At 40.9% G+C, this 17,588-nt stretch overlaps 1 protein-coding gene across 1 annotated transcript in view; it reads left to right on the top strand.

The window, feature by feature from the left end:
* MAD1L1 (mitotic arrest deficient 1 like 1) overlaps positions 1 to 17,588 on the top strand; it is a 354,867-nt gene that overhangs the window by 8,879 nt on the left and 328,400 nt on the right. Inside the window, exons 8-9 of the mRNA XM_064673155.1 lie at positions 17 to 131; positions 689 to 750. Of these exons, the coding sequence (XP_064529225.1) occupies positions 17 to 131; positions 689 to 750 (177 nt within the window). The remainder of the gene's footprint in view (positions 1 to 16; positions 132 to 688; positions 751 to 17,588) is intronic.

The raw sequence follows: 17,588 nt of genomic DNA, 5'->3' as shown, positions 1-17,588 counted from the left end.
TCTCTCTTCACCACAGGGAAATGAAAGAAAACAATGGCTTGCTGAAAGAGGAGGTAGAAGGTCTCCAAAGAAAACTGGAGCGCTATGAGAAGGTCCAAGCGCAGCTGGTGACTGTAGAACTGGAAAATGAGGTGAGGAGCTGGAAACATTGGGTGGAGGAACAGAATAGGGGGTTTCCTTTACTGCCTGTCCTGACTTTTAGGCTCTTCCTGTGTTGTGTTAGTTGAGATGTGATATCTGTTTTAATTAATGGGCTCGAAGCAGGCGTTCCCAAACTGAGAAGTCAGCGTGAGGGGAGTTATGGCAATGAAGGTGTAAAAGGCAGAAGGACTTCTGTTGTTCAGCTGGAAATTTCATGTAAAGAACAATCTCATCATAGTGTTTTCTTTGGCCTTGCTGTTTCTCTTTCACATTTCTTCTGCTGGAAAGGCTTTTTATGATGTCAGGCTCTGCCGAGGCATGGTGGTGTTGAACAGGTGTATGGTGAGAACCTCAATACCCACTTTGATCACCACAAGTGCTGTGGGGCCAGAATGGAGTCTCAGATGAATGACAAAGTGCTAGATAAGACCATGAAATCCACAGAAGGAGGAATGACACTGACTTTGAATGGAGGAATCTGAGAAAACTCTGGAAAATCAGCTACTAGAATATTCATCTGTCTAACTCTACTTTTCATCTACTTTAGAAACTTCTGGCAAAACTACAAAGCTGGGAGAAACTGGACCAGAGCACTGGCTTAAATATCAGGTATGTTTTCACAGCTCTGGAGGGAGGTAAGACTTTTAAACCATTTCCCTCTTAATCTTCAGATCTCTGAAGTGTGTTGGTCATGCTTTCTTCTGTCTCTTCATGTGTAAGCTCTTCCAGTACTTTTTGTTATATATGGGAAGAAAGTAATATATACACTGTTTTAAAGTATCTTTGGGAACTAACAAATGTTTTTCACCAAGTCAGCTTGACCAGTGTCTCTAAGGCCATGCTTCAGTTTTGAGTTCTTTGAACTTTTTGGCTATAGTTGCATTCAGTTTAGTTAGAGATTCTGCTTGCTTAGTAAGTGAATCTCTAAGAATTTTAGGATATGTCCAGAGAAGAGAATGTATCTTTCCTGTGACAAATTGTTGTGAATATATTTCCTTTGACATCTGGATATCAAATCAGCTTATCAAAATAAGCTGCTAGATCCTGTTGTGACTTTTCTTCCCTAAAACAGCTGAAGAACTGTTGTTAATTTAGTTATTTTGTCAAACCCCACTCCCCAGTGGTGTTTGTAACACCAGCTGGTCTGTGCACTGGTAGATAACAGCTCCTCCTGACATCTGGAGCACTGAAACAGACTTTTTAAGGTCTCTGTTGTGTATGTGGTATAAAGAGGGACTGGAAATGGTGCATCTTCTGATCATTTCCTTCCATTGCAGAAAGTTTTCTGAGTTGCTAGGAAGCTTTTGTGTGTCATGTTTTAACACTGCTCTATTTTCTCTAAATATTTACATTGTTATTACACTGAAAGCAGAGATGCTGCTCTGTAAAGAAGTGTCTTGACATGAGCACCATAGCACAGATCACCTTTCATGTTGGCTCAGAGCTGAAACTTGTACAGCAGAACCTCCTTTTGCCACTTGCCTCTTTATTCTGCTCATTACATGTATCCAACAGCAGAGCAATGTCTGCACAGTGCTGGGATTGTTTGGATATGCACATGTGGTTTGGGCACAGTGTTGCTTCATGTAAAAGGTACTTGTGTTCCAACTTGGGAAAGTCTCCTTAACTTTCTCAGTGTTTTCTGTTTAATGAGGACAACGAAACTCTTCCCAAGGCAGGCTGGCAAGTAGCATGCTTGAGGTTATCTCCTGCATCTACTGAGGGGCACATACATCTAGATGAAAATGGAATTGTGCTAAATCTCCTATGGACAGAAATTCTAGGAATCCTTTTCACAAAACTTCCCTATCAGACATTGGAGTAAAAGCTTTTTACTTACCTCAAGCTGTTAAAGGTTTAACGAGGTAATTTCACACTGGGAGAGAAATGGAACCAAGTGATTCTGCCTGTTGAAGTCTAATAACTCCTTCATTTAAAATCAGAATATTCCCTGTGAAGTGTTAGGTTTCTGATTGGGCCATATTGTTTAGTGCTATTAATGTCTCCTTCTCATACAGAAAGGGGAATTGCTCTTGAGAAAAATCACCTTTTGTATGCAATTGGAGCAAGTGGGACTGGATGATTCCCCCCTGCCTCCCTCATTGTTTTTTTTTTTCTTGTCTTTCTTTTTTTTGTTGTTGCTCTGACTTCTTACAGCATGAATTATGTTAATTTTCAGTCAGGAAGATGAAGATGATGAGAGATCATTGTCCTAGTTGGTTCCCGGAGAATGCTGTTGGTGAAAGTTTGAGAAGAGTTAATTGCCCATCTCATAGTAGGAGAAAAAAATAAGAACAAGTTGGCTGACTGTCCCAAAGAGCTGGAGCAATGTGCTGTTTGCTAATAACTAGATAAGCAAGGAAAAAGGGAAGGCATTAGGATTTCTCATCTTTTCTTATCAGGTTCTTCATTGGTACAGAGGATGTAAGGGGAGTGCAAGCAGCGTGTGGTGTTGTAGGAGAGGATGATTTTTCATTCCCTTCAGCACTTCCACAGGGCTTGTTCAGTGTCTGCTCTCAGTGGTTTCTGTTCACTGATTGCCTGCTCCCAGCAGGCTTTTTGTCAGATTGGCTTATGATCAGCCCTTCCAGTGTAATTTTATGTAATAATACTTGGGAAGGAGGTGCAGCTTTCAGGAGTGTAGTGGTAATCCTACTGTTTTTAGTACTGGTCTCTTTTTGGTGACAATGAAAGAGCTAACTAAGTGTTTATAATGCTTCACCTTGTGGGGGAAAACAAGTTCATTAACAGTTTACTCTGGCTAATCTTATGTTTGCTAGTTCTGGATTCCACTTGTAAGCTCCTGGGCTTTTCTCTCTCATAAACAGTGGAAACAAAGACAACTGTAGCTCTAGAGCATAATATCCCTGTAAGCTGCACAATAGCCAGATAATAAAATAGTACACATCATAGCTATATATGTGGTTCATGTGTACACACTATAAATCTATATAATCTTTTTTGTGTTCAATTACTTTTGATTTCTTGAGCTTCTTACTGCCTACTTTGCAGTATAGTTGGCTCTGGTTTTTATTGTGGATGTAGGACTTTTTTCTACGTTACTGCTATGCTGCCAGGGATTTTCATGTGTTTGTCGTGTGTTGCTCTGGCTTGATATTCCAGCTGTAGGATTGGTTTCAACATTAAAGGGAAAAAAAGCACAAAATGTTGAAATTCTCGCTCTGCGAGTAGAAAGTTTTATTTATTTTGGAGTTTACTGCCCTAGAGAAGGATATTTATGCATGGTTCTTATAGGAATTTGTTATTAAGAAAGGACTGTGTCAAGAAAACAAGCTTCTTCTACTCCCTCTCTCTCCAGGATGTCCTGATATAGTTTGTATTTCTTCAAAATCCAGTATTTGTGTAGTTGAGTTGTTGCACTGACAAACTGTGTTAATTGTGACAGACTCGGTTGTATTTTCAGAGTTGGACTAGCAGCTTAGAGATATTTTACCAGATAATTCCTTGACTGCCGTTAAACATCATGTAATTCATCAGAAAAGTATTTCAGGAAGGTTTTGGGTGAGAGGTGGCGGCGGCTTTATTTGGGTGACAGTGCGCAAAAGCCCCCAGGAGATGGCGCCCTTTCTCCTGCTGCGGGAGCAAACGGGCTCCTGCTCCAGCCTGGGAACCTCATCCTGGTGGGAATCCATCAGCGGGGCAGCCAGCCTAGGGGAAAACCGCTAATTGCTCCTGTCAGAACCTTTAAAATCTGTTTAATGCTACACGCACGCAGTCGCTGTCTCCTTGCCCAGTACTCAGGATTGTAACTTGGTATGAAAAAGATTTGTGCTGATTTGTCTGATGGAATACAGAATAAAGTATTTTTCTAACCAACTCTGTTCGTACTCACACCCCATACTCTTCATTTTTATCTTATTTAACAGGAGTTTTTCACAGCCTGGTTCTTTTCTCCCCACCCCAAGCCTTGGAATTCCATTCTTGGAGCAGCACTGTTGTTGTTCTGACCTTCCCCTCTGCAGCATGTAGAATATGCCCAAATAAAAAATGAGGGTTCTTGTTCTATGAGCTATTAATCTAGATAAGCCTGTTTTCCTGCTGTTTGTCTGTGTTTGGTTGATGTTGCTTTCGTCCTCTAATGAGTTAGTCAGGTGATTTTGCTACCCATAAACAGATACAGCCTGGAGTACAGAGTGATGTAAAAGATGTGCTTCAGGTATGGGTTAAAGATGAGGCAGTAACTCAGATACTGAATGTACTGATAGTCATTGATAGCAGCTTACAAGGTTTAATGCTAAATTTGTCTTTTTTTCCGAAAGTGGCAGAAGATTGCAAGTTTTGAAAGGTTGAAATTTGGCTGAAAAGCTGCACAAATTGGTGAAGGCTGACAGGTGGGCCACGAACAACAGCTTCAGAGGAGTTTTAGTCCAAGCTTTTTTTCCTTTTTTGGTAGAATAAATAGTAATGTATGAAGTGGGGTTTATTTGGTGGGGTTTTGTTTGTTTGTTGGTTTTTTTTTTCTTCAATCTGAAGTAGTGACTATATGAAGATTTTACATATTCACCTACTGGGCTCAAAGATCTTTGTAAACACAGCAGAATTATTTTATATCAATGATCAAATATATTGATCATGACCTACTTAATTGGGTCTTTACTTTTTGGAGCACCATTTTCTGTTGCCAGTAGTGCTGTCAGCTCAGGACTGATGTCTGTGTGTGGGATAAAGCAAAAGCTTTTGTTCACAGTACTCCTCAGAATCATTTCAGTTTTTTCCATCACAGGGGCACAGTGGAGAGATCAGATATCGTTTTCTGAAGGGGCTGTGGAATACAGGAAGGAAATGAGATGAGGTTGATATATCAGAGAGAAGTGTGCTTGGACTCTTCTGTGGAGCTCTGAGACTCCAGTCACAGGCTTGGATGTTCTTGAGTCGCATCTCACTGTGGTTCTGTTGTAGGGCAGGTCTTGGCCCCCTGGTGCTGATGGTGTGAGGCTCATCTGGAGGGACTGTGAGTTTAGTGAAGCCCAGGTTTGGAGAGTGCCTGTAGTGTCCTTCAGTTTGCAGGGTCGATCCAGCTGGCTGCAGCCACGGTATCACATTAAGCTGCCATGGCTGTTTGGTGTGCTCGCCCTCCAGGCCTGGGAAGAGAAGTGCACGTTTGACAGGAATTCAGGCCAGTGCTTAAGGACCACTTTCCCGAGGTGGAGCCTGCCAGCTGCAGACAGCAGACACTGATCTGCTGACCTGTGCCTTGAGCAGAAGAAGTGAACCTGTTAATGCTGACCTGGTTTTCTTTCTCAAACATCTGTGGGTTGGCTGGCTGACAAATCTTGGGGATAACTTCCTGCAATGTCTGAGACCAATTAAGAGGAGGAGATAGTGTGAATGTGCATGCATTTCCTCTCTAAGAAAGGGTTTAATTAAGTGGCAGGCATCTCTATTTAGTACAGTGGTTTGCACAGTTGTAATTCGTAATTACCCAGGTGCTACACTCAGTACGGGAAGTCCTTCTATGCACATTCTGCTTTTGGAGTTGGGGGAAGGGAGGAGAGAGGGTGGGAAAAGGGAATCGGATTTCTTGATTCTGCATTTAGTGGTGGATTAGTGCTCTTTTTTTTTCAGTGAATAGAAGAGAAGGGAGAATATTGGAGTTCTCTACTTTCCTTTTTGAATCTTGATTAACTATGCTTAGCTACTGTGTGCTCTCTTCCATACAAGGCATTGAATATCTTTGCAGTAGTGAATGAAGCTCATAATCTTTTCCTTTCTCACAAGGTAGTAATTTATCTTTCTCTGAATGTCCATTATGAGTAAGTGGTTACTGGTTTAAAAAAAATCTGTTGACAGATATTCAAAGCAGTGCATGTTGAAATAATTCGAATTACTCATGTTATTCTGGATACTTAATTAACAGCAACCAATCAAGACAAGACTGGGGGTTACTGTTGCTAGTTCCAGTAATGCTGTAATTCTGGCATGATCTCTCCATAGTGGAGCAAGTATTTTTACTGGATAGCCTATTGTAACCCTGTGGTCTTTTGTCACCAAGCAAGAAATCAATCTAATTAAAAGCATTTGATGCTGGCTGCCCTCTGTAACTGTACCACTGACCTGAACTAAAGTGCTAATTTCTTTTTTAGGGGACAGTTAGGGGTTGGGTTTATTTGAGTTGGCTACTGGTGGCCCCCAGCTTTAGAGCTGTGTCCCTAATTGGAGGATAAAATTAGGATTAGCATAGTATGAGGATATTGAAACTTCATGTTGTATGTTTAAGTTTTTTATAACTAGTTGTAATTTATGATCTGTGAACAGACTGAAAATTGCATGACTGCTGTTTACAAGATTCCCAGTGTAAAACGAACTGTCTCCTCACAGTGGGAATTCCCAGGGTGCCCAATAGGGAGATATAAACTACGCAGGGGGAAACATTAATTTAAAAACCTCACATCAAACAACAAAAACCAAAACAACACCAAAAAAAGCACTATGCTTATTAGAGAAACTTTCATAGTTATGAGGTGTCAGCCTACCTCATGGACAGATTATCTGCTCTTGTCCTCTGTAAGCACAGTATTGCATTTTAGTGTTTGCATTCCACTGAAGCTGAAGGTTTGAGAAATGGTACCTTGTGGTCTGTGAGCTCTGCAGCTGAAAGAGGTGGCCCTGCAGAGCAAAAAAGCAATCTAGAATGGGAAACAGCCTTCCCTTCCTTCATCAGGTTTCCTCTGTAGGTGCATAAGTACCTGTGTGGTTCCAAAGCAGGGAAAGGGAAGGTGTCAACGAGCAGCCAGGTTTGGAAGGGATGATGAGGGTAATCATTGTTTATACAGAAATAAAGGTTACATGCTCAGTGTTTGTAGGACTTAGGTGTGAAAGATGAAAGCACTGCCTTAGTAACATTTAAAATCTTCTTGAGGGAGAAGTACCTGAACAGTTCCAAAGGGGATCTTTGGCTTTAGAGAGAGTGAGGTACAAGTTTAAAGAGAAAACTATTTGTGGTTGTCTTGCTCTAATTGTACATGTGCCAAAGCCACTGTTCTTTACATGGAGAAGTCTTGGAGGAAGCTGTCACCTATTGAATGTGACATGCAGCATATGCTGGAATATTGCTCTAAGCTCTTCTGTTCTTCTTTCTGTTATCTTATTTTAAAATGTACATTATTCTTCACTCTCCACGCTGCCCTGGGTTTTAGCTTTCCTTGACAGAATGTGTATCATGCCTGGTAGGGAGAAAATGCTCCTTTGTAATCTCAAATTCTGAAGCTCCAGGCTTCAGAGTAGTCAGATGCAGATTTCAGGCCTCGTTTAGGTGCTGGGAATAATGCATTTAAATATGATGTTTGGAAGTGTGGTGTCAAATCTATGCTTTAGCCAGAGTTTAGTCTTCTCCCATTCTCATGGGGTTGATCCACTTAATTTTATTATGGCAACCATCTGGGCCTCTTTTCATAGATACCTTAAAATATTGCAGGTCTGTGTCTGACAGTTCCTCACTGAAATGCTGGGCAAAGCTTCCTGCCATATTTTCCTATCTGATATTAATTTTCTCTAAAAAACGCTGTACTTATCTCTGATGTTCAAAAATTATTAGTGTTCTTTCTCCTTTGCCATTAATGCCTTTTATTTCCGTTTGAATACATCAGAGTTAATAAGTCTGGAGGCTAAAGGAGAGATAGGAAGGGTGTAAAACATAAGGGATGAGCACCTGACAACGGGGCAGACTGAGGCTGTAATGTATAATCAGAGAATCAGAGCAAGAAGTAAGCAAGCTCAGATCAAAAATATCTCTGTCCTTGCTTTGCATTTCAAAGCTCTGGGAACAGTTCAAGAGATTGTCTTCCCGGGATCACAGATCCATAATTCTGGAGACAGAAAATAGTGTTGAGCAATAGCTTAGCACACTGTCCATCTTCTTTGGTGGAGGAATGTTTGAGGAACTTCAGTAGTTTGACTACAGGAGTTCAGTGGAGAATAATGACATCAAAGAAAAGATGGACCTTTCTTACTAGGGTTATAAGAACTTTATTTTGGAAGTGAGGATGCCAATAGACCATTTTTTTAATGAAAATTATCACTTCTTTTTCCATTGACTCTTTTTATTAGAATATAGAGCATTACCCCAGCTTAAATATAGGGTTCATTCCCCAAACCAGTAAACTCAAGGCTCTTTATCCACGAGGATCAGGAGTGGATTTAGAAATGTGTGCTGGTGTTGTCTACTGCATAGCAAGTGATTCATTTGCCACGGGGGACTTACCAGTCAGACACTTCATTTTGAGTTGCTGCCATATTTCCTGCAACTATAGTTTGAAACACTGTTGGAAAACAGTTGGGTAGAAGTTACTTGTTTCCTTCCAGCATGTAGTGACCCATGTTATGTGTAAATGGCTTGAACTTCGGTGCTCACTCTGCTGTGAAGGAGAAGCTTTCAAAAATACAGACACTTTTGTAACGAGCCACTTTCCTTGCATTAAGCAGCCCTGTTTGCCTTAAAGTGAAATTATCATTTAAATAGCAGAGACTAATCAGCAAGGGGATGGTTTGCTCCTGTCAGACAGCTCAAATGCTTGTGCTTGATTTTTATTCAGCCTCTCATTTGATCATTTCCACAAAACCAATAACCACTATAATCTCCAGCTCATTTTTAATTTTACCTTTTCATTTCCATTTTAGCATCTTTCAGTATTTCAGCTCTAAATTTTCTGCTGGGGCTGTCAATGTGCTCTGCCTCCCCTCTCCCTTAGATGCTCAGTGTATTATACCTCATTTAGCCCCGAAGTTTTGGGTTTGCAAGGAAACTTTTAAACAAAAGTGTACATCCTGTACATACTTATTGGAGAGGATTTTGTTTTAGCATAGTAATGCTTTTTCAAAACCTTTTTCAAAATGGACAGGTCTTCTCTGAACAGAAGCAAACCAAAATGCAAATGTAAGGATTCAAACTCTTGTATGGGCTACTCCCTTGTACTCCTGGGCATGGCCTTTAGCTACAGGTCAGGGAACCTCCCTTCTTTATTGGATCAAGAAATACCAAGATGGATTGTGCCAGACTAATGTACCAACTTTCTTTGTCTAGAGAATTGATTATCTTATGGAATAAATCACAGTAAATCTTATTTATTTGAACTTCGCTGAAAGAAGAAAACCATTTGGGAAAGTATAAATCATGTGGGAGAAGAAGGAAATTAATAGAATTGTAGGATGTATAAGGAATTGTTTAAGCAGGGATAGATTTAGTATTGTTGGAAGGAAAATGCAAGGATAAGTGGAATTCCTCAAAGATTAGCCTCAGGATCTGCTTTATTTAGTATTTCTATTAATGGTTTTGGTGCAAAAATTTGGTGTGCGCTGATAAAACTTGACTAATGATGCCAAGTTCAGAGGATTCATAAATACACAAAAGCTGGATATGCAGAACTGAGTGACCCTAAGGATTAGATTGCAGAAGTGGGACAAAATTCAAGGAAACAAGGCACAGTGCTCCATGGAATTGGGAGCTGAATGCCAACATCTTTTCTAAAATGGAGCACATGCACTGGAAAGAACTAGAAGGGCTTTGTGCTTGTTTGCAGTGGTGGCTGTTCTTTCTCACACGTAGGATGCACCAGGAGAAAAACTTCCATGGAGGTGAAGGTGTTCAAGTCCTCTATGGATGGTCTGGCAGATGCTTCTGGGAGTTCTGGTCACCCACTGTGGGGGAAGATAGTGGGAATGCAGAAAGGGGTTGCTGGAAGGAGCCTGAGAGCCCACTGAACTGGTGCTGAATGGAACAGCCTCTGGCAGAGTCTGGTGGGAGATGAAATTGCTGCCAGGAGATAGATGGATAGAAGGGAGGAGAAGGAAGGGGGGAGTCCATACCAGTGAGAAAAAGAACCAGCTTTCCCTAAAACTTGCACTGGCATTTAAATCAAGTCACTGTAACTCTGCCATGAATGCAGCTAGAAGGAGGTTCTAACTTGTAGGAAGACTAAAGTTCTGAATGCAGCTTTCAGTGGAGTTAAAAGTACCCAAACTACTGCTCCACAGGATTATGGAAGAGATGACTCGAGTTCATAACAGCAAAGGACTAGATAGGACCTAAGCTAGAAGGTCCTTTTGAGTCCCACTTTCCTGTGAATGTGCCAATCTGTAAGCAAGGGAATGGGCACACGAGTAGGAAGAGGGGAATGGTGCATTTTAGTTTGGAATTGCAGGCTTTATTTAATACCAGGGTTCTGAAAACTGGAGGTGGGGAAGGGGAATTTGGGGGTTAATGAGTAAAAGTTAGACCACGTCCATCTTCCTGCCCACGCAGAACAACAACTGTGGCCAGGGACCTGAAGCATGAGAGCAGCTGACCTTTGTTCGTGTGGAGAAATAAGCAGTTTGCTGAAAAATGCGCTGAACTATTAAGAAGAGCTTATCTGTCAGTGCAGATAAGACCAAAATATGATTTGTATCATCTGAGAAGCTTTTCTGAGTGTGTTTGGTGCAGGTTATCTTGATGATGTTTTGAGTGTGACTCACTCCTGGTTAGTGCTTAACCTCATCAGTGCTTCACCCTAGAACATGGATTTGTACTTCTGATGGGAGCTGGGAAGGGGCTGCTTTAATCATCTGATTTTGTTTTGTCATTGGTGCAGGAGGAAGTTCTGCAGTGGATCAGCCAGGAGGAGTCTGATTTTCAGTTTTAATTGTACTTTACAGCATAACAACACCAACAAGGGCGGGAGAAAACTGGAAATGTATGAACATTAAACTGCTTCAGTTTTTTAGCATTGTTTAAATGCTCCTGTTCTGACAAGCTTACTTACGTGCCCTGTGATATTATTATGTAAGCTTTGTCCTTAAATTCCAATCTTTCCTCCCTTGGGACTTCTTTGCAAGTGAATATTTTTGACCAAAGCACGTGTTTACCTGGGCTCTATTCTCTTTCCTCACCAGCTACTTTACTAGAGGGAATATGCTTGTAAATATACCTTTGTCCATGCACTGCTTGGAGAGAAACACTGTACAATGTTTTCCAACATTTCTTAAAGGGCACAGTGAACTTGAAATGTTAGTAAGTTAAAAGATTAATGTGATAAGTGCCTCAAGGTTCTCTTGAACTAACTGTGATTACATAAGTGTTGTTTGTATTCTAAAATAACTTATAGCATGGAAATTAGCATGGTGGATTGGATTATTTAGTCATCCATCTCTGGTCCTGTGTCAATGGGATCCTGGGCTAGATAGGAAAATCCAGACTAATGTGCAAGACCTGAAGCAGACTTTTTTAGAATGCAAGTTTGTTAACTCTCAACAGTATGAATTTTACATAAGCATAAAGATTTTTAGTTGGTGCCCTTCATCCCTTTTAAAAAGTAAAAACTCACAGATTGGAGCTATTATGTGGTATGTGCACAGGATAAATAGAAAAATGTTTTGCTTTCAGCTATAATGTTTCTTATTTCAAACAATGTTCAACAAAGTTGTAAAGTTATTAGAGAGAAGTGAGCTTCCTAAATTGCCACTGTTTATATAAACGATGCCTTTTTCTGTTTGAGACAAAATGAAAAGTGTTTTTTGTCTTAACCTAAAAACATCAGCCTGAAGTGAGCTGCCTGAGGGAGGGCAGACATTGCATCAGGCTGGCAAGAGCACTGGGCCTGTGATAATTGGAAAGTTTCCCATTTTGAAAGCAAAGGTGGGAGGTGTTGAGGGCTGAGTGGGTCCCTGTATTTAATGACCACTCAGAATCACTGTCTGGAGGTTGTTTTCAAAGTGCTGACCTGAACACCTAAAATAGGAGCTCAGGGCTTCCGTTTTCAAATGAAACTTTCAGTGGGGTTAGAACAGCTTGCAGGAAATGCAGCCAGGCCTTCTCAGCAGAAAGGAGATAAAACATGCCAACTATTCCACATAGCCAAGGCAGTTAAGAGGTGGAGGTGTGTGGAACCTTCTTTCCCTCCCTTCCCTGAAGTAAAATTCTGGGAGTGCATTGGCAAAGCTTGTTTTTTAAAATAAATGTTCTGCCCGTGTTTTGGTCATCATGTGGCAGCAAAATGTGGTTTTTTTCTGATGAAACCATGTCTTGCCGAATGGCATTGTTGTAAGAGGATGATACATTTTGAATGATGTGTTTGAAACCTCTGCACAGTGAAGCTGCTCTCAACTTTTGCTGCCTCTTGCTTTAAGCAGAAACAGGTCTGTCAGAGAGCCTAACCTTGCAATGTGGGTACAGTTTTGGCTTTTCTAGAAATGTATTTACTTGAGATTTCGAGCATCTCTTCTCTCCTTTTCTAGTACCACTTGGACTCAATCCTTCCTGACTCCTTTTCTCTGCATTATTCTCAACTGTCCTGTCAGCAGAGTTAACAATTGCTGCAGTTCTTTGCAGGGAGTAATGGGCAACTATTGCAGGAACCATTTTCTGGCACAAGTTGTTCCTGTTGGAATTGCTTTTGAATTCTCATTACGTGTTTAAATTCATTTCCAGAGATACTCTGAAATGAACAATGTAGTGAAAGGGAAGATCAATCTTTTGGGTAGGAAGGAATATGAAATTCTGGATTTTCTTGAGTTATTCCCTGCTGACCAAGTTGATTTATTTTCTGTTTCAATGAAACGATCATCCTCTTGCTGTGACACACATCAAGCTCTTCAGTAATGGCTTGAAATCCTGCTAACTTTTCTACAGAGGGTAGTAATAGGGTGTCTGGCTTTGACTGAGAATATGTTCAGTATCCTCAGTTAGAGGAGTCAGCTGTTCATCAGTTAGCTTGGACAGGGCTCCTTCACAGCTCTGCTATTGCCTGCCTTCAGAAGATGATGCTTTGACCTAGTTATGAATTTTGTTTTCCTCAGTTTTGCTAGTGTGTTTGAAACTAACATTTCCGACTCTGTGCTCTTTGTATTCCCAGAGATAAAGCTTTGTGGCTTCAGGTGGTTTTCTGCAAATGTAGCAGCCAAGGTTGATGGCATCAAGCCTATTTTGTGACAAGCCTTTCATTTAGGCCTGATGGTTTCCAGTGTGACTTTGGCAAAGACATCATCTGCCTTCTGGAGAGCTGGCCCACTTGTCAAGGTCACACAACACCTATTGGCTCACCTGTCTGCAAGTAGCTGGCAAGGGGAAATGCAGTTGGCACTTTGTAATAACTGATATATTTGCAAGACTGGTAGAGAGGAAGAGTGAAAAAGTGGTCTGAATTAGGTTTTTTTTCTAATTGGGTAGACATAGGTCTTGGAAATGTGTGTGCTCCTGTCTTTGTGGCTTATGGCAGCTGCTAAAGATAAACATGCTGTTTCTCAATGTCTTTTGACTATAGTTAGATAGTTAAAATAGCTTTTTTCCCTTTTTTTATCCATCTGGTTTTTGTATCCTGTTCTGTTATTTTCAGTGTCTGGGTCAGTAGAGTTTCATAGAACCGTAGAATATCAGGTTGGCAGGGACCTTGAAGATCCCCTGGTTCAGCCTTTCATGGCAAAAGCCTGGTCTGCACAAGATGGCCCAGCACCCTGTCAAGCTGAACCTTAACAGTGTCCAATATTGGGGGAAACTTTAAGTAAACCCTTTGCTGTAGAGTCAAACATTCTGTTTTGAGGTTTTGGGATGTATATTAGTGAAGTGTTTGCCAGAAGTGACTTCCATGGTGTGATGTTAGTAACTATGTGTCAGACACATCTGGTAATACACATTGTTAAAATAACTGCATTTTTGTGTCTGAGGTTGTAAGGGTTGCAAAATAAAAATCTGCCCCTTCAGAACTGAACCATCATAAGGACAGTTAACAAAGTTTTAGCATCTGTGGCAGTCCATGGCATTTGTCAGGGAGAATGGGATGCTTTTGGTATTAATTTTGGATTCAGTTCTGTGGTGGGATTAAATAACTACATGGAATTTGATGGAATTGTATCTGACAAGAATCTTGCTGACAGCCTCCAATTGTACCTGGGTTGTCATAGTTTGAAGGAGCTGTCTCTCACTAGGTTGTTTCTCACTGTTTTCTGTGCTTGGTAATTTGGAATTGTTAGGTTTGTATATGGTGTCCCCTGCATTTTCCTCCCCGTGCTGTGCCAGGGGAGTGCAGGGTCTTAGCTGAAACGAGAAGGAAATAACTACCTTCTCCTCCACACACTGCTGCGTTTGTCAGAGGCAGCTTGAGGGCTCAGGTTGTCCTGCTGTTGTGGAAGAGCTGCAATTCTCTTCTCTCTGAACAATAAGCTTTGTATCTGTTTGTACAGTAATGAACTGCTTTTGTTTCCTTCAGGAACGTGCTCTGCTGTCTGGAGCGTTTCCATTTACAGACAACTCTTGCCAAATTAATTTTATTTAATTATCTCCCAGGGCTAAGCTTGAATACATTTTGTGTTAAATTCACCGTTTCTCCCTCTTCTGAACGAAATGGACTTAATATCCTTGTTAAAATCTGATTAAAACTAAAATTGAGTTTTTTGAAGTCTGATTATCCCATGAAATGGAATTTTTAAACCTAATTATGAATGGATTTGCATACATTCTTAGCACCATTGAAAAGAAAGTTGAAATAAATTTATTAATGAAATCTTCTGCTGTCTCTTTGCGCCATGGCGATTGCTGGAGAGTGAGGGAGGAGGAAGGAAGGCGAGAATGAAAACTCTCCCTCTTTTGATATATTCCCTCTTCCCCCTCAATTAATTCCAGAGCTGGTTTGACCCTGTCTCATTTTTATGCCTCTCTGCCACACAGCCCAATTTAGGTAATTGATGGCCTTTCAGAGGGTAACTACACAGTTGAGCTGGTTTCATGTATTTAAAGCCTTTGTGCTTTCTGAAGAGAGGATGTGGGGAGGCAACATTTGCTTCAACTGTTTTGTTCTTCCCCTCTTTCCTGAGGTGGCCCTGACACCAAATCAATAGGCAGCTCTCCTTTCTCCTTTCTGAGGAGCTGTATATTGGAGCATTTATTTTATACCCGATAAAAAATGGATGGTTTTTCAGACTGCGGTGACCGCGTGAGTGGGATTTGTGATTTTTTTTTAATGTAGTTCTCTGGGTTTGCAGCAAAAAGTTTCTTTGTAGGATACATTCGAATCTCTCACTGCAGTAATTGTGCCCATCCCTTCAGGATTTTGGGAGTCCTCTTTGGGAAATGGAGTGCCAATGGAAGTTTTGTCTGCTTGTCTGACCTCAGCTCTTTGAAGCCAGTGCAGAGGGCAGCAGGATGCCCGTGCAGGGAGGTGTTTTGGCAGTTCAGAAATCCTGGTCTTGATACACAGCTCTGCAAAGAGTAAATACTCACCATGTGGCCAAGTGTTCTGTAAGCATTTGCAAAGTTACTTTCAAGCAGAGAGACTTGTTTTCCACTACCTTTGTGCTTTCATTTTAATCCCGTCTTTGCTCAGGTTAAGTACTAAACATACTGGTGGTATAAAATTCTACAAGAAATGTGGAATTCTGGCACTGTTTCTCTGTGATGCTTCTGAGGTGAGGAGTCTTAGGAGAGAAGCTGTGGCTCAGCAGAGGAAGGAGAGTAGAGCTGAGATTGGAGAATACTTTTAGCTGGCATGTGCTCAGCCAAATGGGTGAAGCAAATTAAAAATTTTCTTGGTATGTAACAGGAAAACTTGAATGCAGACAAGCTTTGGAGGAAAGTAGCTGACTGAGGTAACTCTGTACCAGGGACTTAAAATTATTTTATGGTTTAATGAAACTGTGGCTTTCATTTGTGCTTCCCAAAACTATTGTCCACAGATACGTTTAGTGTCACACTTACTGTGTAAACAGGACTCCCTCTACACTTGGGTTTTAAATGCTTTGCAGTATTCTCCCAGTCAAGCTCAAGTGGAATCCGAAGAGTTACGATTATCTGAAGCACCTTTTCCTCAGTTGTGGAGCTGTTGTACAAAACTGCAGCCATAGTAGCAGCGAGCCAAATCTGAAAGCTGCAGATCCTGGAGAAACCAGCAGAAGATCTCCAGGAGGGTAGAAGTTTTGAAGGCTTCTGGAAGACTGATTTTTAATTCTTTTATTGTGTTCTGGTTGGTTCTGTACCATCCATTCACCAAAGGAAAAGCAACTGTTTGTGGGTAGTCCTGCATCACAGAGTGTGATGAAATAAGATCTTGAAGGTAAATGTGAATGCAAGGAAGGATGTGAAGGTGGAGTGAAAAAGGGATGTTTTGTTTCTTTTAACTGAGAGAAAAGAAGCTCTTCTGTGGATACATTTCAAATTGTGACATCTAATTTATCATGTAATCTTATCAATGCCTTCCCTAGTAGCTTCAAGTATTAATAGTGACCAAAGCTTGATGATAGCAGCAAGTCAGGGTGGTGTCCAAGTGCCTGTGACACCAGTGCAGTCCTTACCTTAATCCCAGTCACCAGAGCCTGTGGCAAAGACACAGGGAAGCCATAATTACCTTTGACTGCTCTGAACTGGGTGCTGGAGGAGGCAGCTGAGCTGAGCTGGGGTTTTTGAGAGTGAGCTGGCAAAAGAGGAGTGATTGTTGAAATGCCACTGTTTACATCTTTAATGCAATTACACTTTAGCAGTTCCACTTTCTGCGAAGAAGTCTTAAATTCTCCTTCTGTCTCCTTCAGCCATGAATTATTCATTCCTTATGGATAATGGTGATTGAGGTTTGGCTTTCACAGGCAAGTTTATTATGCCCACTTAGCTCTAACTGCTTTGGCACTCTCCAAGACTCAGTTATTTTCCCAGCATTTGTCCTTAATGTTTATCGTTCTTCTTGATGTTAAAACTTTTGGAGTATTAATTCAACTGTAGTTGTGGGAATGAGAGTCTGAGAGGATCGAGTGAGTTGCCTTTTTTTTTTTTTTTAAATTGTGTGTGTGGTGGTTTGTTTTTGTTTTTGGTTTTTTTTTTTTTTTGTGGGAAGCATAAGAAGAGCTTTTATTTAGATCTGTGGTAATTGCTAAGTCTGAGGGCAACTGTTGTATTATCACCGTGTGTCAAAGAACTCGAATATGAGACACTTCATGTGTGGCTTGGGAGATTTGCATGTTAAGGAAATAAAGCAGAATTTCAAAATGAGGTGGGATTGATGTGCTCTTCCCTTGAGGGAGAGTGGTTCTGAGGGCTGGTGAGATTGGGATTTTGTGTGGTCTCTTTGTAACACAGGAGTGCCACCACCTCTGTAAAAACAGTGACACTCTGGGCTCTTCTGTTCTGACAACTTGTGTCATCTGGTTTGAACTGGGACTGCAGCGTTGAGGTCTTGGTGTGTCTCATGTTAGTAGAGGCCTAGAGCTGATGTGCTAATGGGCTTCCATAAAACTTTGGGTTTGAAATGTTATTTGTCCTTCACTTTGAATATTAAATTTTTAGAAACTTTCCAAAAAAAAAAAAAAAAAGAAGTATGAGAGAGAATTACTGCATTTGTTTAAAGTTCTGAAAGCTTTTTTTAGCTAAACAGTTCAAAGAGCGCATCTCACTAATCAGAGGAATATTTTTGCGTCCCCGGGGTGGTCACAGTGTTTTAATTGGAACTCGGGCTTCTTTGAAGTCCTTTTTAATCCTC

This window comes from Pseudopipra pipra, chromosome 16 (genome assembly GCF_036250125.1).
Source record: "Pseudopipra pipra isolate bDixPip1 chromosome 16, bDixPip1.hap1, whole genome shotgun sequence".
Classification (NCBI taxonomy): domain Eukaryota; kingdom Metazoa; phylum Chordata; class Aves; order Passeriformes; family Pipridae; genus Pseudopipra; species Pseudopipra pipra.
The sequence above is the reverse complement of the archived record's forward strand: the minus strand, read 5'-3'. Positions and strand labels throughout refer to the sequence as shown.